At 34.9% G+C, this 21,139-nt stretch overlaps 1 protein-coding gene and 1 pseudogene across 1 annotated transcript; one reads left to right on the forward strand and one right to left on the reverse strand.

Moving 5' to 3' along the window:
• Nucleotides 1–2,419: 2,419 nt before the first annotated feature.
• LOC146904978 (uncharacterized) lies at nt 2,420–4,711 on the forward strand. The gene is made up of 5 exons (XM_085728412.1): nt 2,420–2,498; nt 2,836–2,963; nt 3,793–4,224; nt 4,298–4,469; nt 4,560–4,711. The coding sequence occupies exons 1-5, from the start codon at nt 2,420–2,422 to the stop codon at nt 4,709–4,711; spliced, it is 963 nt and encodes a 320-aa protein (XP_085584538.1).
• Nucleotides 4,712–8,314: 3,603 nt separating this feature from the next.
• LOC146904979 (polygalacturonase inhibitor-like) lies at nt 8,315–9,355 on the reverse strand (annotated as a pseudogene).
• Between the last annotated feature and the right edge of the window lie 11,784 nt (nt 9,356–21,139).

Consider the following 21,139-nt stretch of genomic DNA (forward strand, 5'->3'; position numbering starts at 1 on the left):
AAAATAACCATTATGTGCATGAAATTAAGAAGATAATGAGTTTTAATAAGGACGATTATGAAATTTTGATGAACTTCAATTTTTATATATTGTTAGTAGACTATTGTTAGTAGAAGTAGATGTTAGTATATTTGTATCAGTGACGACTTCGCCTGTGTATAAAAATAATTTTTAAAGTTAACAGTGACCACTTGTTTCGTGTATAATAATTTTTGAATTGTTTGCACGTGTGATGTGTCATACCCCAGTTTTTGACGTAAGACCCTACATTCATACGTCTTTTGACCCTGATTAGTCTTTGATTTTTCAAAGAAAATTTCGACAGGGAGGTATTTTAAAATACCTCATTTTTGGTTCGTTTTCAGGCCTGCTTTTTTATTTTATTATTAGTCTTTTTTATTTATTTTATTTTTATTTTTAGTAGTTTTTATTTTATTTTATTTCCATCTTTTATTTTATTTTTAGTTTTATTTTATTTTGTTTTTCAGGTTATTTTCTTTTTATTTATTACTTAGAATAGGTCCAAAAATAAAATGTCCAAGGTCCAAAATTTTTCAAGTCAAGTGTCAACTTTCACATTCCTCTTTCAAAATTCACCATTAAACACCATCAAAATCCATAAACCAGTTTTCCATTTTCATCAACCTCCTCAACTATAAATAGAGCTCTCATTCCTCTCAAAAACAGACACAAAAAGTTCTCTTGAGTTGTCAAATAACTTTTCTCTCTTCTCCCTCATTTAACTTGTGTTGACAAGCTATTCTTTTCTTCTCCCTCTTTTTCTGTCCCTTCGGAATTTTGTCCCTTCAGTAATTTTGTCCCTTCGGTTGTCCCTTTCTTTTATTTTCTTGCATTTTATTTCTTTTTAGCATTTTTGCATTTTATTTTATTTTGATTTAGCATTTTATTTTTTGTAATTTATTTATTTATTCACAATTAGAATGTATTTAGGGCCAATGTAATTATAAATGAAAAAATCATGCATGTGTCCTTTTATTTATTCTGCTTTTTATATATTGAAAAAATGCAAAAAAATTAGGTTAGATTTAAAGGATTTTGTGGCGATCCAACGTCACCGCGAGCTTTTATTTTTATTGTCCCGTTAATTTTATTTTTAGGTCTTAATTGCTAATGAAAAAGAACAAAAACATTGCAAATAAACAAAAACTCACAAAAAAATCATTTTCATAATAAACGTTGATTTTCAATCAAGTGATTCCCTTTTATTTTTATTTTCTTAATCAAATTTCAATCAATTTAATCATATTTTTGAGTAATTTTCTTTTAATATTAAAAAACACAAACAAATTCCATTTTGCCAATTTGGCTTTTTACTTTAAAAACTTTTTTGAAACTAATAAAAAACACAAAAACAAATCAATCGGTATTTTTACCCCGAACTACGAGGTTTTGATCCCTCACGGGTACGTAGGCAAAAGACCATGTCCTTCCGAATCAATAAAAAATGTAAATAAAAAACCTTCTTTTTTCTTTTAATTAATCACTACTCCTTCTTTAATTCCATTTTCTAAGTAAGCAAGTTATAGCATGAAAAGTTATACTACGAAAGTTTAGGGTCCTAACACCTTCCCTAAATGTAACTAACCCCCGAACCCTAATTTTAAAATATGGTAATTTGAACTTCTTTCCACTTTCCTTTGAAAATTAAAAGTTCAATCGTGAAATAAAAATATTGAGTCTATGCTAATTAAATAGCTTGACCTCTGAAAAATGACGCGACATAATGATCATTATCCGTAATTAAAAGAAGGTCGTACTATGCATCTCGAAAATTAAATTAAAGTTGACATCTCTAGTAATTTAAACGATGAAAAAAAAAATAGGAAAAATATTAACTCTAGATCTGACTTTTCTATCTCTTTATTTCTTTCTTTTTATAGATCTGAAAAATTTGGTATAATAATAATATTCACTACAATTACAAAAAAAAAAAATAGTATGTATTTCTATCTGGCTTGCATAATTTTTTTTGTTCCAAAGACTTTTCTCTTATTTGTTTTTTTTGTTTTTTGTTCCAAAGACTTTTCTCTTATCTTAATCTTAATATTATAAAAGAAGACCAGTCTTGCAAGCAAATTCTTAAAAAATCTAAGCAAGCTCTTCCCCATTTAACCAGCAAATTCATATGGAGGGGTTTAAAATGGGAAAATGACTTCATTGTCCTTCATATCATGTGCTATGACCTTGGGAGTCAAGTTTCTTATGGCACACGTTTACTAGGCTTGGGAGTTGGGACAATGATGGTTGTTTCTTTTAAGCATACACTTGGCTGAAGATTTGAAATGAATGCATGAGATTAGCAAGTTCTTCTTTCTATAAAACCGAAGATGATGCATTCCCAAACCACAATACATCAACCAAATTTCTTTTTTTTTTTTTTTTTTTTTTTTTTTTTGCAATGTATGCCAAGGATCGTGAAGCTGCTGGTGCTATATGTTTGATGAAAGGTGTTAATGACTACCTTTTATATGTTGCCTGTTTAATGTTTTATTCAAACCCTGAGTTTGTTGTTGGCATTTTCATTTCAACCATGCAATTATAAACTTTTTCTGGTACTGTGTTAAGTTTGTTGCTCAAATTCTCATCCATGTACTGTTTAGTTAAATGAAATGTGGGAATCTGAAATCTCCAACAGTAAATGGTTTGTGTTTGTAGTGTTTTTAGTACTGTATTTTTCCTTGTATTGGATCTTCAATAATGTTCTCATAACTTTATGCTGCAGCTTTGTTGTTTTGATAGCAGTAAATTTGTGCTTCCAATATTAGAGACCTCAAGTGTTATGTGTTTGTCTTGCTTCGATTTAGCTTAATTTAGTTTCTTATTTGTGCATCTTTTATTTTGTGACAACAGTGCAAGGCAACGCTGGTGGGGAGATTGACAGAGGTGTTAGGAGGGATTTGGTTAGGCTTCGTACCTTTCACATGGAGTACGACATATGCTCTGTGAGTTGATTTACTTGCTACTAATGAATTTACATTTTTTTTTGATATTAATGTTTCACGAAGATGCATTGACAATTTCAGCTTTGTCTTAAAAAATGTTTCTCACAATCAGCTAAGTCACCAAATTTGATTTGTATTGATGTCAGCAAAAAGTTAGCAGATTCATTTCTTCTAGCTGCTAACTCAACTCATATCAACTAAATTTGAAAGTGACTTATAAAAGTTGGCATCATAAATTTGAAAGCTAATTTTAATAGTGTAATTTTTCCATTTTGGCACTAATGAATTCTTTTTTTTTTCTTTTTTTTTAAGTATGTCCTATGTGGTACTTTAAGGTTGTGTTTTTGTGGTGTGATTTGTTGAAATCATTTTTGGTTTTAAAATCATGTTCACAGATAGGGTGTGAAGAAAAATAATAGATCTTATACAGGATGTTATATCATAGACCTTTAACGATTTAATCTTAGTTTCTTTTCTATTGTTGTTGTTAAGATGATTTTGATTTATCTAACTTAGTTGGTCTTTAAACATAGTTGGACAATAGTCATTGTTTTGTGTTTTATTTTCAAATAACAAACCAAATAAATTGCTGACGATTGAATAATAATATAGCTTATGTAGAATAATAATAGAGCTTATGTAGGATGTTATATCATAAACTTTTCATGATTTAATCTTAGTTTCTTTTCCATTGGTGTTATTAAGATGATTTTGATTTATCTAATGACTAATTTGGTCTTCAATCATAGTTGGACAATAGTCATTGTTTTCTGTTTTATTTTTCAAATCATACAACAAATCAATTGCTGATGATTCAATGTTTGTGTAGCGTAAGGGAAGGCTGCCTGCTTGCTTTGCAAGAGGTTTTGGACTACAAGTTGGTCCATATGTCATGCTTCGTGATCAGAACCAGAATGAGATTGAGGTTGCCATTGAAAAGAAGAACGGGAAAGTGTATTTTGCTGATGGATGGTCATTTTTGAAGACCTTTTATGGCATATTGGCTGGTGGTTGGGTCACACTGATATTTGCCAATCGACATCTTTTCCTGCTTGAAGTTAGGAACCTCATTGGAGATGAATTGGAGTATCCTATTCCTCGCCTTGATCCTCCCCTCAAAATGATGTTGCAGACTCAAAGTGAAAATGACTATAGAAAGTCCTTTGTTAGATATGGTTCCAATGCTCTTTTCCTTCCCACTGTTTTCTGTCATACAATTGTTAAGCAGTTAACGTCGGAGAATGTTACTTCTGGAGTGTTGGTTCTTTACCATTGCTTTCTAATAATAACTGATTAGATGTTTAACTTGCGTTGTTTTTTTCCCGTGTATTCAGAAGCTTAATTGGCTAGGTTTCTGTCAAGCTGCGTTTCCTGCTGAGCCAACGGAGATAACCGTCGTTGATTACCTTGGTTATCCTTGGAAATTGCAAATGGAGTTTTGTGCATCGTTAAAAGGTTCCAAGGTTATTTGTAAAAAGTCTGGCGAAGCATTGTACTCTCCATCAGGTCTTTGTTTTGGTTACTTGCATTTATTTTATATGCCATGATTTTCATTTAGGGTACGGTACTTAATTCTTTATATTGACTGCCTCTCAGGAACGGCGGCTGGTGTTGAATTTGCATATGTTCGTAGGGACATGTTAAAGCTGAATATGTATCATGTGGAGTTTGAGATAACAACTGTAAGGTTTAACATGTTAAAGATAACAACTGTAAGGTTTATTTGTAGGCCATGCCATTGTTTGTAGGCCATGCCATTGTTTCATGAGCATTTCTTCATATGTGATCTGTATTTGTCTACTGTCATGCAACTACTGTCAACATTTGCTTGTTAAACTGAAAACTTTGTCGATATATGGATTTTGTTTCTTATATTCGTGATTAATTCTAATAAAATGGCAAACTGCATATAGCAGGGATGATATCATATTGAAGTATATGTCTTAATTGGTTATAGATGGGAGAAAATGATCAATAGTCATTTTGAACAGATTATGTTGTGTATCTTTGTATGCTATGGTAAACTTTGATTAATGTCAAGTTTGTGTTTCATTTCTGCGTCCAAAAACCGGTTAATTTCAAAGTGCTTTCTAATTATGGTTGAATTTGATGCATAGGACTTATGCACTTGCTGTCGTGTGACTGTGTTATTGATTAAGTGGTTAGTTAAAGTACATTTCATAGTACGTTGGATTTTTAGAAATCTGCTGAGAATTTTGTGAGAGCGTTTAACTACTCTAGACGCAAGAAAAACAAAGTGCATGTGTGAGATAAATAGCCCAGCCGTAGCTCCCTTCACCACATATCATAGTTGTTTCTGATATATGCGTGCTGCTGACAGAAGGTCTAAATCACCTGTCGATGACGCATATCTCAGCCTCGGCTTATCAACAAACTGACGCTACAACACGGTTGCACCGATCACTCATTTCGGATTCGAATCCATCCGTATAACTGACAGTCTGGATAATTGGATTGATCAAATATGTATCATTTCAGGCACTAAGTTATTTGTTTGACTAAGACCTCTTCTGACATAGTGTGAATTTACGGCTATGCATTCCATTTACTTAAGCATTAACCAAACACCATATCGCTACTATTTTGATCCGTATTGATCTCACACAACAATGAACCAACCAAATTTCGTCTTAGGCGAGTAAGAGGCAATTTACTGATATAATATTTGTGGCTTCTTTGACAAGAAAAAATATTTTCTTTGGTTGGCTCAAGACTAGAACAAGTTGTGGTTATCAAAGAAGGCTTGAAGAATGCTTTATTTGTGTGTTGTCCAAGCATAAGCTATCCTCTCATGCACATTACTTGAACATTTGGATATAAGATTTGTGCTCATCATAGCTGTTGCCAAATGTCATAAAGTTCATTGGTATGTGTGTTTCTTCATGACTATCATCATTACATTCTATAGGAATACGTTTCTCCATATGGTCGGCCTGAATATTCTCATATCAAAGCTTCTTGATTATTCAGCAGCAAATCATTGGCCAACCATACAAGATGAAACACATTATAACTAATATTTGCTATCTATAAATATTGTGTTCTCAGTTTGCATGAAATCCACCAAGTATTGTTTTGATCTATTGCTAAGTTTTTCAACCTGAGATAGGATAGCTAAGAGAGGTAATCAACTCTATCTTATATGTGTTGAAAGAAAATGCTCATTTATAGAAACACTGCACTTGATTTCAAAATTATTGTGAATGTAAAGTAATAATGCATGTTTATCTTTCTGTTGTAGTCATGGTTCCGAAGATGACTCATGTGTCTGGAATTAAGTGTGGGAATACTGATCTGGCATCGACGGCTAGAGTATTTCACCTATGGAGTGTTCCTGATCGTACGAATCCTGCCGAGGAGAGAAGCTTGCAGATGCTCTTGCTGGATGAAAAGGTGTTTCGTTCATGCTTATCTCATTTCTGTTATTAGTTTTTTATGATTAATCTCAGATGACATTACATTGGTATTTTAGTTGCATAATGTCCGATCATGTTTTAACTTTCTGCCTTTCCTATGGATTATTGCTTTAATGTTTCTCTTATGATATATTGTTTCTGCATTGGTGCTGTCATGTGCTCATTATTGACCCGTGCGAGAGCACGGGTCGGCCAACTAGTTTGTTTTAAAGAGAAATTTTTATTTGGTCAAGAGTAAAAATGCTACTATATCCCATAATATTTTGTTATAAGCTTTTTATAAAGAGGATATACTTGATCTATTTGTTTTTTTACATTATTTTACTCAAGAAAGTATATGCACATGAATATTATGTTGAATTTGTATGTTTAATGATCTAGCCTTTTTTTTGTATATGTTTCATAAATAATTTTTATGAAATAAAAAAGTGTTAACTTCTACTGTTTTTAAATATGATTTGGTCTTTCCTTTTATTTGTACATCCTCTTTCTTTATTTTGTTCTCTTGTTTTCCAGCATCAATGATACTTTTATACAAATAGGAATCATAGCTATATATTGTAGTATTTTTTTTTTTTTTTTAAAAGAAAGCCAAAATTGATGAATCTATGTAAAATAAAATCATTGAGTTTATAAAAAAATAAAGTAAATCTAATTGTAGAGTGGAGTTCAGTGTGGTAGTGGTGAGTGTTCTATGTTATTTCCTGTTACTTTCTCTAATAAGATTGGTCTTTTCCATTTTTGTTTTCTTCATCATTATCACAATAAACATGTTATAAATGAAATGAGAAATAAAAAGAAAAAAACAATGTTGATATTGATTAGCTAGTAGTAGAATATAATATATATGCATATTGTTTCTTATGTATTCATGTAATTTGTTAGAGATCTGATATGAAAGGGAAAAAAATGAGTTCATTATCATGTTCATACCTTTGTGAAGATAAAAGTTGTTTCATTTATCTACATGTGTTGTTCAAGAATTTTCTGTGAAATAGAGATGAAAAAAAAAAAAATGGTGGTTAGAAAAAATTGAGAAGAAAAAAAAGTATACATAAAAACCACTAAAAGAGAAGAAAAACTGAGAGTATTGGTATAATAGTGAAGGAGTATTGGATGATATATAAAAGAGTATTTAAAATTTGAAATTTGAATTTTTGTCATTTTGCACACTTGTGACATTGTGGTTGGCCAATGTCACATGACATTAGCACCCCCAATGTCACCAAAGTGTTACCCCTAAATGGAAGATGCAATTTGGAAAAATATAGACACAAAAAATAGGTCGTGGATTCTATCACTAAGTGAGTCTCACCATCATTAATTATTTTTTACTTTTTGTGTGTCTTTATTTCTCCAAATGAAACAAATGAAAAAAGTTATAAATGAAGAGGATTTTAACCCCTATTTATAACCGGTCCTTAAAAGATGAAAAATGTTATTTGAACAACTATTTGATTGAAAATTTATGGGACAACCATAATTTACAAAGAAAAATTAGTTATTTACGCAAAAACCAAAACATTAGAGAATAAAGTAAAAAATAATATGAGTATGAGAGATAAAGTTGTCATAAAATCAATATTTAAATATCTTTTCTCTTAAATGATTGACTCAAAACACATTATAGGGGGGTGGTCCAATTATAAGACACTATTTAAGACATGTGAATTGGTGTGTTTGATCGCAATAATTCCGACTTCTTTATGCAGGAAGCCAGGAACCCAGGACTGATTTCAAATACTTATTGTTTAGATGATGGATTTGCGAACCCAGGACTTTGTTTATGCTTATGCGTCAATTTTTATTGCATCAATTATTCCGACTTCCATAAACACTGTCAAAAACACGTGAATGTGATCCATTTTCTTAAACCGCGTATAATCCTTAAACGACTATTAAAATGAGACAGAGTTGGTACATCCAAATTTTATTACACCATTTTCATTCGGGTGAAATAATATCATTTCTGGTTGTCAACTTGAATATTACCAACTCTTATGACATCCAAAATTTACCAAACAAATTTTAACCACTGTTTAAGCTTGAAATTACTCCATATTTTTATTACTGATGCATGCAGTATTCTTTAGTATGAATACTGAACAGATAACATTATTTTAAGGAAATAAAATGGTCACCTAATGACTCATTTATACTTCTTTTGTTTACTTGCTGCTAGCTAGGCCTCCCTTGCATGGTGCTAAAGGAGCATCACATAGGCATTTATTATGATCAAACGAACTCTTTGCAAACTTGCTCAACCCAGTAGGGATCGCACCACATAGCTGGTTAAAGCTAACATTAAACTGTGAAAGAGATTGTAGGTTGTCGAGAGACGCCGGAATAGCACCAGATAACTTGTTGTTAGACAAATCAACCTCCTTTAGGCGCTTCAACTTGCCCAAAAAGGAGGGGATCGGTCCACTAAGGCTGTTGGAGCCAAGATCAAGATTTGTTAGTCTTTTGAGTTTGCTGAAAGAGTTAGGAATTGGCCCAGTTACATTCGGCATTTCGGCCAATGAGAGGAAGTCAAGATAAGGGAGGTCCCCAAACTCCTCTGGAAGCGTACCGGAAACCCATACCACGGCCGATGGCGACACCGGTGATTCGGCCGGGATACGGTTTTCCGCACCCGACGAAGCTCCAGTAACAACAATGTGTATTGCTGTCCCAGTCGTTGAGGGGGCCTTCGGGGCCACCGAAATGGTCTCTGATTTTGAGGAGGGTGGCTTCGTCACTTTCATTGCAAAAGAAATCAATATCAGCATTTGATTTGGAAAAGTAGATGGAAGAAAGGAAGAGGAGTGTTAAGTGGAGTAGGAGAAACATGTTTGGAGGAGTCTTCATCTTAATTTGCAATTTTTTTTTTTTTTTTTTAAGTTGAAAAATAAAAAGAAGAGGTGGTTTGAACTTGGGTTGAGAGAGTACTCAAGTTTAGGTGACAAGTAAGATTTTCAGAATGGCGGGCTATTTATAGAATTCGTAAACAATGGGTTTCATTGTTGTTTAAGTAAAAGAGGCTATAAAAATGAGGATATGACTCGGATATCAACAACACTTCCTTCGATCTTATTTATGTGAGAAATTTTGGTCTACAAAAATTGACGTATTTTGTTAAAAAAATTGGACTAAATATATCAATTTTTGTTGATCCAAATATCTTTTATTATTAAAACGGAAGAGAATATTATTTTGAAAAGAGCAGTTATATTTATACACCTTTTATTTTTTGTACATTCATTTAACATTTTATTTTTTTTCTCTATCACTCTTTCTTATGGATGGACACGTTTTTTTTAATGGACATAATGGATGAACATGTTTTCTTTAAGGAAATATTGGGTGTACACTAATAATTAGAGTAAATTACACTCCTCTCCCATAAAAGAAGCTTGAATTACACTCCCCTCCTCTCTTATGTTAAAATATACACTCCCCTCCCTTGAAAAATAAAATTTATATTTCCCTCCCTTATGAGATGCTTGAATTACAACTTCCTCCCTTAATAATTAAATATGCATTACACTAACTTATTTTCACCTAAATAAAGATTTTTATGATTTTGAATCTCCATTTTAGAAAAATAAATTCATTTTTTTATGATTTAAATGTCAATGATAACTAAATTTAAATATTTTGATATTAACTTTGTATTTTAGAGCATAAAATTCACTTTTAAATAACCATACTTTATTGACTTTAATAATTTTTCTCATATTCTAATTTTATTTTGTATAATAATTTAAAACTACATGTTAATGAAATAGTGCATAAAAAATAGTCACAAATATGCATTCAAACTTTGATTATATTAAAATAGATTCACAATACTATTTTTCTTCAAAGTGTGTTAGATTATTTTTTTTGCTAGATTATTAGAAATAAAAAAAAAAGATTAAGGAAGTAAAGTGTAGATTTTAAGATAAGAGGGTAGGGAACTGTAAATCAAGCTTCTCTCGGGGGAGGGAAGTGAAATCTATTCTAATATGTTTTGAAAAAGAGTGGAAAAAAGTGTATATTTTAATATAAGAGGGGAGAGGAGTGTAATTCAAACATAGGGAGGGGAGTGTAACCAATGAGTTGTATTGTCGTTTCAGTAAAAGAGGCTATAAAAACGAGGATATGACTCGATATCAATGACACTCCCTTTGATCTTATTTATACAAGAAATTCTGGTCTACAAAAATTGACATATTTTGTTAAAAAAATTGAATTAAATATAACAATTTTTGTTGATCCAAATATCTTTTATGATTAAAACGGAAGAGTATATTATTTTGGAAAGAGCAATTATATATATATACACCTTTTATTTTCTATATATTCATTTAACATTTTTTTTTTCTCTATCACTCTTTCTTATGGGTGGACACGTTTTTTTTAAGGGACATATTGGATGAACACGTTTTCTTTAAGGAAATATTGGGTGTACACTAATAATTAACTGACGTGGGTAGCTGCCCCCATTGCAAAAACAATAAGGTCACTTGTTTCTATTAATAAAAACAATAAAAATAAAGTTTCATAGATATCATTATATCTCATATCCCACCCATCCTTACGTTGCATTTATTTTAATTTTTACTTAATTTTATTTTGGTAATAATGGCACTTTATCTCTCTTCCAACGTCTCTCTCTTCTTTGCATTTCATCTCTCTATCATTCAACCAACCTCTCTTATCTAAGCAATGAGACACACTTATTTTTTTTTTTTTCAACAACTCAAAATGAGATATATTAACAAAAAGTTCTGGTTCCTAGCATAAGGAGTGCATAAGGAAACAAAACAAAGTTACATCAAAAGTTCTGAAAACTCCATCACAAGAAAAAACTAAAATATACATCAACCAATCCCCAAACAAACAAGGGGATGCTGCCACCACATATGATAACCGAAAGGAAAGCAAACATTATTTGCTTTCATCCAACGAAGAGATGTGATCTTGACCTTCTGAAGAAGTTGCTCTGCTGTTTTAGCTGTGTTGGTAAAGAGTCTTTTGTTTCTTTCATTCCAGAGGACCCAAATACCACAAAGCCAAATCAAATGAAGGAAAGACCTACGTGGAGCATAACCACCTAAGGAATAAACAAATTGATAGTAATGATTTGTAACATGTTGAGCGTCCACAGAAAAAACACCAATCCAAGCCTTAATATGTTGCCATAGATTGCCAAAGACATGACAGTGGATTATAAAATGATCAATAGTTTCATCTAGGCCACAACCTGTAACACACAGTTGAGAGTGACTAGTAATTACACCTCGACGAACTAAGTCATCCTTTGTTGGCCATCTATTACGGAGAAGACGCCACGCGCAAATAGAGACCTTCAAAGGAACATTTTTATGCTAAGGAGCTTCCGAAACTACACTGTGATTATGCATCTCCTGCCGCATGAGCATTTGATACACACCACGAACGGTATAACCATCACCAACGTTTGGACGCCAAAGCCAAATATCTGATTCAGCATCCTGCAAAATAACGTTAGCAAGCAAATTCCTAATCTCCACCACTAACTCCTCCTCCCAAGCAAACAACCGATGCATCCACACCCAAGCCTCGCCATATTCCCCCCAGCCTAACGCGTGCATCGCTCCCACGGACAAATCCTTATGAACCGATAAATCATACAACCTCCTAAATCTCTCCATAAACGAGACAATACCCACCCAACAATCATACCAAAAGAAAGTATTAAAGTCATTTCCTAGACGTTTTGATATACTCTCTTCAAACCAACTACCACGCTCCACACCTATCCCATTTTAAATTTTTACAATCTCCCTCCACCACGCCGACCCAGTCGAACCTCCCTCTCTCAACCGACCCCTCTGTTCTCCGTAACGGGAGGACAACACCTTAAACCACAGACCATCCCTATCCACTAGACACCTCCAACACCATTTTCCTAAAAGAGCAATATTAAACTCATGTAATCTCCGCACCCCCAAACCACCAACCACCATACTCATGCAAATAGAATTCCAATCTACCCAAGCAATTTTCCTGTGATCCTCACCCCCACCCCAGGAAAAATTAATTAAAATAGATTCAATGGAAGAGATTATACTTGAGGGAGTTCTGAAAAAGAAAAGGCGTAGACAGGCAGCGAAGACATGACAGACTTAAGGAGAATCAAGTGGCCACCATAAGACAAATTTCTATTCTTCCACTCATACAGTCTAGATTTTAAGCGATCAAACACCGGGTCCCAAAAACTCAAGCGCCTAGCATCACCATCAATGGGATGACCTAGACACATAAAATGAGTTTTACCAATTTTACAAGACAAAATAAAAGCGGCTTCTTGTAACCAAGAGTCAGCTATATTAATACCAACCAACATACTCTTGTGGCAATTTACCTTCAAGCCAGAAAAATATACCAACCAACATACTCTTGTGGTAATTTACCTTCAAACCAGACAAATTTTCGAAAAGAACCAGGATCGCCCTCAAAGCACGAACATTCGCCCAACTCTTGACACATAGCAGAAGCGTGTCATCCGCGAATTGCAAATGAGATAGCACTGTGGGAGTGTGCGCCCCAATAGAATAACCAGTAAATAAATTCAGATTCATCGCTGAAGTCATCAGAACATTCAAACCTTCAGCTGCTACAAGGAAAAGAAAAGGGGAAAGTGGATCACCCTGACGAAGCCCCCTTTTCATTACAAACTCATTCGTAGGGCTACCATTTACAAAAACCAAAGCAGTTGCAGTACTGACACACTCCTTCATCCATTTACGCCACAAAGTTGGAAACGCCATTTTCCCCATTACATCGTCAAGATATCCCCAATCAACTGAATCATAAGCTTTTTCAAAGTCAACTTTAAAGAAGAGCAACTCTGATTGTCCACCTTCTGACTTTCTTGTTGTGATTCATGATCACCGAAATTCTGCTCACCCTTCATATTATAAACCACCCCTTTCAAAACATTAGATGTTGTAGGCTGAATAGAATCAACATCAATAACATTTACGGATGCATCCTTCAAACCACCATCACATTGTACCATTACATTTCCAACCTCATCTTTATCACTCAACAGAATTTTGGAGAGATGCTGACATTCATCTCCATCAATATTAGTAGCCCAATCATCAGCCAAATTATTAACAAGATTATCCACTTTGTCGCCAATCTCAGGTGCCACATTATCATAATTATTATCAGGTATCGACACGTTAGAAACAACGTCGTCCTCCAATAAACACGCATCCTCCCCGATAGCAAAACCCCATTCCTCAATGATTTTTAAATCCACCATCACACCATCTATTAGAATTCTCTCAGAAAAATTAATTATTTCCAAAGACGACGTTGCCAAAAGGGCCCTTGCATAATCAAAACGATCTTTAGCTACTGTACTATCATCTAACCGTAAAAATCTGCCACATTCAAAAATAGCAAATTTAAAAAGTTCTGAATTCCAAGCATGAATAGGTATGCCGTAAATACAAACCCAAGCTCCTCCTTTCACATTTAATAACATCCTGATTCCAACGTACCGGCTTCGTAAAAAATAAATTAAAAAAATCCTGAGCCTCCTTAATTACCGTCATAACATCAGAATTTGATACACACCGAATGTACACTTTATTAGCACCCAATGGGATAATATCTATATCATCAAACCCCTTGTCCTCAATACGATTCTAAATTACCGGAATGGATTCCCCTTTCAAAACAGATGCAATCACGCCTTTGTGTGCCCACAACAAATCTTCAGATGTATATTTGTATTTCCTAATCAGCTTGTGTACCGGCTTGGGGATATTTTGTTTGATTACGGCAACACATGTACACATTGCTGCCAGATATGTTTTGTCAACAGAAAACTGTTGTGAACCCTCCACGCCTGCCTCCCTTGGACACACACCAGTCACTCGGCCTCCCTGACATCCTACTTCCCTCACCTTAACCTTACCCAACCTCACATCCTTCCTGACCTGTGCATTGCCTCCCCCACCTTCTTTGTTTTGTACCCCACATCCATTTTTTCCTCCCTCACAATCTTTTTTTTCTCCCTCAAACAACAGCTTGCTATCCTCTCTTTTATCCTCTTTCTTCCTCACGACACACTCACCCCTAACTCCCTCACTCACTCTAGTCTTAACAAACTCCAACGGCTTACGACCGAAGCGTGCAATTTTCGCCCAAACACGGAATTGTCCAAAAGAAATATTATTCAAAGCTTTTAACATTTTCTCAACATCCCTAACATTAGCATATCTAACAAAACTATATATGTGACCCTGCTTATTGCTCTTCCTAGACAAAAATAAATTATCCAAGATACCACATACCTCAAATCCTTCTTTCACGATAAAATACGGTACCATGTCCGGAACATTGGTAAAATAGAACGTTACGTACCGTTTTATATTTGAACCAATGGAGTGAGTTGCATTCTGCATTGTAACCGTAGCTGCCTTAGTTGCTTGAGACTCGATTGAATGCTTCTGGTGTTAAATCAGTGGAAATTCTATGCGGTCCAATACTTTGTCGCGATCAACATGATAATCTGGGTTAGCCTGATCACCATACAAAACCTTGCCATGATGCCGCGATGAAGCCCTAGACCTAGACTGCTGCTTCTGCCCTTCCAAGTAACCTCCTTGCCGCTCAAAATCCCGTTGCTTGTCCTGTCCTCGAACCCCCTGTCCCGGAGCTTTCCTCTTCCGCACTCTCACCACAGTCCAATCACTCCCATCCCCTCCATTTTCTAGCACCCAGCTTGACCCCCTTCCCCCTTATTTGTCCTCTCCACCAGCGAAAGGTAGCACCGGTGTGATTGATTGTGGCAGTGCCGCGAAAAATCACCTCTCTTAGTCTCTCTGTTGCTCTCTCTCATCTCTGAGACACACTTATTGTTATTGATTGGACTTACTATAAACTTTATATAGACAAAGTTACTTTTGTTTTTTCAATGTTTTGAATGCATAATTTTTAAGATAAAATCTTCACTTTAAGCTTATAAAAAAGGTAGTGTTAACTTATGCCCTGAGGGCACATGTTAAGAAATCCAAAAGAAGAAATATTCTCTTAAATTTTGTGCATTCAATTCATTAACAAGTTAAAGATTAAATGTAATGCACATATTTCAACTCGGCCATGAAGAATATGAATTTTCCAACACTTTGGTGGAAATGGATTATGGAGTGTGTGGGAACGGCTTCAGCTACTGTCCTTTTCAATGGGTGTCCGACAGAAGAGTTTCCTATTCGGAGGGGGCTCAGGCAGGGGGATCCTCTTTCGCCATTTTTATTTTTATTGGCGGCAGAAGGCTTCGATGTTTTGATGAAGGCTTCGATGGCAAATGATCTTTATCATGTGTTTGGAGTGGGACCCTAAAGGGAGGTCAAGTTATCAAATCTTCAATTTGCAGATGACACTCTGATTCTTGGTGAAAAAAGTTGGTTGAATGTGCGTACGATTTGGGATGTGTTGTTACTACTTGAGGAGGTGTCGGGGCTGAAGGTAAATTTTAATAAAAGCATGTTGACGGGTGTTAATATTTCTTCATCTTTGCTGTCAGAAGCAGCCTCTGTTTTGAATTGTAGAACTGGCACTATTCCTTTTGCGTATTTGAGGTTACCTATTGGAGAAGATGAGCGGAAACTTAGTTTTTGGAATCCTTTAGTAGACCGTATTACTGCTAGATTGTTGTCTTGGAATAATAAGTTCCTATAGTTTGGTGGTCGCCTAGTACTTCTAAAATCTGTCATGTCATCTCTTCCGGTTTACTTTCTTCACTTCTTCAAGGCACCTACAGGTATAATTTCCTATATCGAAACTATCTAAAAAAATTGGGGGGGGGGGGGGGGGGGCGAGGGGTGTGAGGTCTCTCAAAAAATTGCTTGGCTAAAATAGGATTTTGTTTGTTTACCTATGAATATAGTTGGTTTGGAGGTTCAGAGGTTAGGAGAATTTAATCTATCTTTACTAGGGAAGTGGTGTTGGAGGTTGATGGTTGATAAGGAAGGGTTGTGGTATCGTGTCTTAAAGGCACAGTATGGAGAGGTTGGTGGCCGAATTAAGGTAGGAGAAAGAAATGCTTCCAGGTAGTGGAGGATGATATGTAATGTGAGGGAAGGGAGTGGGGCGGCTGTTGGAGGTTAGTTCGATAACAATATTAGGCGGGTGGTAGGAAATGGGAGTAAAACATTCTTTTGGACTGATAACTGGCTGAGTGGAGTTCCATTAAATCGCCAGTTCAGTCGCCTTTATAAGTTATCAGTTAATTAGGATTGTTCGGTGGAGGAGATGGCGAGAGTGGGGTGGGAACAAGGCAGTAATGGGTGGGTGTGGAGGCGTCGTTTGTTGGCGTGGGAGGAGGAGAGTGTGAGGGAGTGTGGTTCTCTATTAAATAACGTTGTTTTACAGGAAAATATTCAGGACCAATGGCGGTGGTTGCTTAATCTGATTCATGGCTACTCGGTTAGTGGGACTTATCGTTATCTAGCCTCTATAGATGATCATGTGGCTGATGGTTTACTTAATGATGTGTCGCACAAACTAGTACCTTCTACAGTATCACTGTTTGCTTGGCGTCTCCTTTAAGATAGAATTTCGACTAGATCAAATTTGGTGTGTCGTCATGTTCTCCAACGTATTGACAATTTATATGTTGGTGGATGTGGTTCCTCTGAGACGGCGGATCATCTTTTCATCGGATATGACTTATTTGGGAGTGTCTAGTATTTAGTCTGTCATTGGATTGGTATACCTTGTGTTTTTCCTGGCTCGGAAAGGACCATTTTTTTCAGTTTATTCACTTGGCGGGGTTACCGCGACCTTCTCATTTTTATCTGAAGGTTATTTGGCTTGCTTGTATTTGGGCAATTTGGAAGGAGAGAAACAACTGTGTCTTTAAAAATGAGGTTATCGATCCTCTTAGTATTGTTGAAAAAGTGAAGTTGAATTCCTTTTTATGGCTCTCTTCGAAATTTGTTCCTATTGTGTTTGGCTTTCATGATTGGTGGAGACACCCACTCCTTTCTGTGGGTGTCATGTAATTTGTTTTCTTTTTTTTCCCTTTGGTGGGGGAATCTTTTTTAGGTGCCTGTGGTTTGTAACAGATTTTGAGTGATTCATCACTTTTAACTGCTCAGCTATCTGCCTAATTTGGGTTTCAAACATTTTTCTTGAAGCCTCATTATTCTTCCTTTCAGCCTTTTGACTTTTCTTAATCTCTTCAAAGTTGGATTGAGTCATCTTGATGAAATTAGTCATTGTTCTTCTAAAGCTGATGGCTTTCTTTGCTATTGATGTTGTTGTTGTTGAGGGTTAGATAAGAGTGGATTTAAGGTGTTAGTGTTAGAGTAGCTCATGTTAGGGTGTCTGCATAGCCTGGATTGTAGGTCTTGGAGTAAGGGTTTCCTCTCTAATAGTTTCCCTTGTAGTTAGCTTCTTCACTCAACCCCTCTGGTACACACTCATCATTTGCATGTCTCTCACCACAAAAATCAAACCTAAGGGCTGTAGCTTGTTGAACTTTTGGTTGTTGTTGTTGCTGCATGACATGTTTGGTTAAGGCTTCTATCTGCTTGTGCATGGCTGCTTTGTTGGCTAGAATGGCATTACTCTCACTCACCCTAAAGGCTCCCCTTTTACCTTTCTCTTTATCTGGCACGGTACTCGTTTTGAGCCATGTTCTCTACATGGGTTTGTACTTCATGGTCAGTTTTCACTCTTATACTACCCCCAGCTGAGGCATCAAGGAGCATCTTAGTTTGAACATTCAACCCATGTGTAAATATTTGCATCTGATCCATCTTATCAAAACCATGTAGTGGACACCTCTTCAATAACAGTCTGAACCTCTCCCAAGCATCATAGAGAGATTATATATCACCTTGTTCGAAACTACTAATTTCTGCTTTCTTCTTCAACAACTTCGATAAGGGAAAAAGAACCGCTTCAGAAACTTCTCTTCTAAATCATCCCATTTTTGAATTGTACCATTAGGCAGAGCATGCAACCAATCTTTTGCTCTTCCAGTTAATGTTAAAACGAACAATTGCAACTTCTTCTGATCTTCAGTCACTCCATCTGGGCAGCAGAACAAACAAGATTCATAAAATATACTCAGGTGTTCGTATGGGTCTTGAAGTGATCCTCCATCATATTGATTTTCTCTAAGACCCACAAGAATTGAATTTTTTATGTTGAAGGCAACTGGGTTCGCCGGTTGAAATCCATGAGTGATAAGACATCGGTTTGTTCCTATACCATAGTCCCCCAAGGTGTGTCTAGATGAAATATCTCCCATCTCAAATTAAAAAGTAGTTTGCTTGACCTCCCAAAAACAACAAAAAGAAGATACCGTAATAGCACCGCACAACAGAAAGTAAAAGTAACAAGAATAAATTTTTCTTTTTGATATTTTTAAATAAATTGACAAAAAAAATTAAATAAAATAAATAAAACAAAGATCCTAAATATAATTTCAATTGCCTTGTTGAAATTAATTAACAATCCCTGGCAACGGCGCCAAAAACTTGATAGACTTTTAGTAAGTGTACTAAAAATACATCGAAGTAATAAAATAAATTCGTCTCCACAGGGATTGTTTCAATCTCAACTTGACAATTTAATTATAATAAGGATTTAACAAATATGGGGTATTTAGTGCATATATTTGAGTTCAACATAAAATAAAAATAAATTGTTTTGAAAAAATCACAAGATTAAAGTGATCAGGTCTTTCGAATCAATTAATTCTCGCAGTTTAGTAAATTGCACGTAGTCTCTACAATTATTCTCCTAATCTCACGACAAATTAACAAAATAGTTTTGATCCCTTGACTCAGAACACTCTTCTAAAACTACAACACCCAAATCCCTTAGGTGAGTCTGTAACCGTTGAAGGTTTTATGAACGTTAATTTTTATGCCATAACCTAACAATCATCTATCCCTAGACTAACCCGTTAGATTAACCAGAATTATTAGATCCAACACAATAGCTAGGGTCAGTAATCAATTGATATTTGAAATCATTTTATATATGATCAGTATACAAAAAGCATTAAGAACAAATAATTCTGAATAAGACTAGGATTGCAATTGCTTTGAAAAGAGTTTATACAATCACATGGTTCAAACAACTCAAATTAAAATCATCTAAGACCTAATCAAGAAATTAGCCAGACATGGTAAACAACATGAAATAAGAAGATAAACCCGAAAGCATCCTCTGTTGAAGTTGTCTCCAATCCGTTGAAGCTCTTGTTGAGAACGGCTTTTTTCCCTTCTCTCTCTTGATCGTGATGCGTGATCCTTCTCCAAAACAAGAAGCGTGATCCTGTACCATCCAAAACGTGAATTCCTTTAGTTACTGTGCGGCTCCTCCTTTTATAAGCTTCTTATGTGCCATGGTTTTCTTTCTCTCGGGTCAACACCTCTCCCTTTGGTCAAAGCCCGTTTTTTTATTTAATTGTGCATAGAACATTTTTATATTCCTACCTCCCTTTCTTTGTTAGGCTAGACAAGTGCTACAATACCAAATGTTTCAACTTGTTATCATTTTCCTTGGTCAATCACATTCATCATAAAACCATGTTTTTGTTTCATTTTCTTTACTAGCCACTAATTGACCAATAATAATAGTAATAATACACTACTTGACTCAATAAATCAACAACGACAATTTATTTAAAATGACTCTAAATGAAATACTAAACTAATAAAATAGACTAAAAACTTAACTAAAAAGACTCTGAAAATATGGAATGACGAACTGTCATCAAATAGTCTGGGTGATCATGACTTGTTTGTCTTCTTCTAAAGGAATGTTTCTTTCAACCTATGTTAGTACAATTTGTTATTTTCTGACCAAATGAAGAAACAAACAAAGAAATTCAAAGGCAAAGAGAATGTAGAAAATAATTCTATAAGAAGCAAATAATTTCTCTAGTACTATTTTACGACATTATCCTATTGAGGAAAAGTTTTTCAAATATGATCAGGTTTCTCAAGGACGAATTTGATGAGTTGATAATCTTCAAACAACGGCTCTATTATTTCTTTCCTATTTAAGGACTTCAGCAGTTTTAAGAAATTAAGAGACTTCCCATATTTTAGAAGAGCCAAAACTCTGTCAAATTCAATAGCATTCATACACATAAAAAAATTCTTACAAACTTAGTATCTTAGAATTTCTAAAGTGTCAAAAGTTTCTTGTATTTAAAGTTAGTTTACACTCTCTAAATTCTGCAAGTGTAAACACATACAGATTAATTTGTAAACTCCGTTTATAGAAGTCATCTTGTGTGAGGCAAGGAAATATCTGATTTGTGTGTTGGAGCAAGTGTAATTTTGTGTGATTATAGTGAAAAATCCCGTGGAGGTGGTAAGGGACTGGACTAACTTCGGATTGTAGGGTGAACAAGGATAATTCCTTGTGTTGTCTCTCTTCTATTTCTCTCTTTATATTCCTTGCCCTGTTTTGTTTAAACACTTAAAAAGATTTGCAGAAAAAGCCAACACAATTCAACCCCAATTCTTGTATTTTCCCACCTTCAGTTGGTATTAGAACTCCTGATCTATTTATTCAACACTTAACAGTGTAACAAGTTAAGATCTTGAGAAACACATGATTGATTCAGGTGATACTTTCAGTTTGGCAATCATGTTGTGAATCATGAATACAACAACACCACCCTTGATAAAAAAGAATTTACTCAGCTAGACCCCATCATTCAGTGGAGATGATGAACAA

The sequence above is a fragment of the Medicago sativa genome, chromosome 7 (genome assembly GCF_051527215.1).
Source record: "Medicago sativa cultivar Bolivia chromosome 7, Bolivia_mono, whole genome shotgun sequence".
NCBI lineage: Eukaryota > Viridiplantae > Streptophyta > Magnoliopsida > Fabales > Fabaceae > Medicago > Medicago sativa.

Excerpts from the sequence above, each read along its gene's own strand:
- LOC146904978 (XM_085728412.1), top strand. The coding sequence starts at position 2,420 with ATGTATGCCAAGGATCGTGAAGCTGCTGGTGCTATATGTTTGATGAAA. Across the intron at positions 2,499-2,835 it reads CTACCTTTTATATGTTGCCT|TTTCTTATTTGTGCATCTTT; the intron begins GTTTAATGTTTT and ends AGCTTAATTTAG. Across the intron at positions 2,964-3,792 it reads TGGAGTACGACATATGCTCT|CGTAAGGGAAGGCTGCCTGC; the intron begins GTGAGTTGATTT and ends ATGTTTGTGTAG.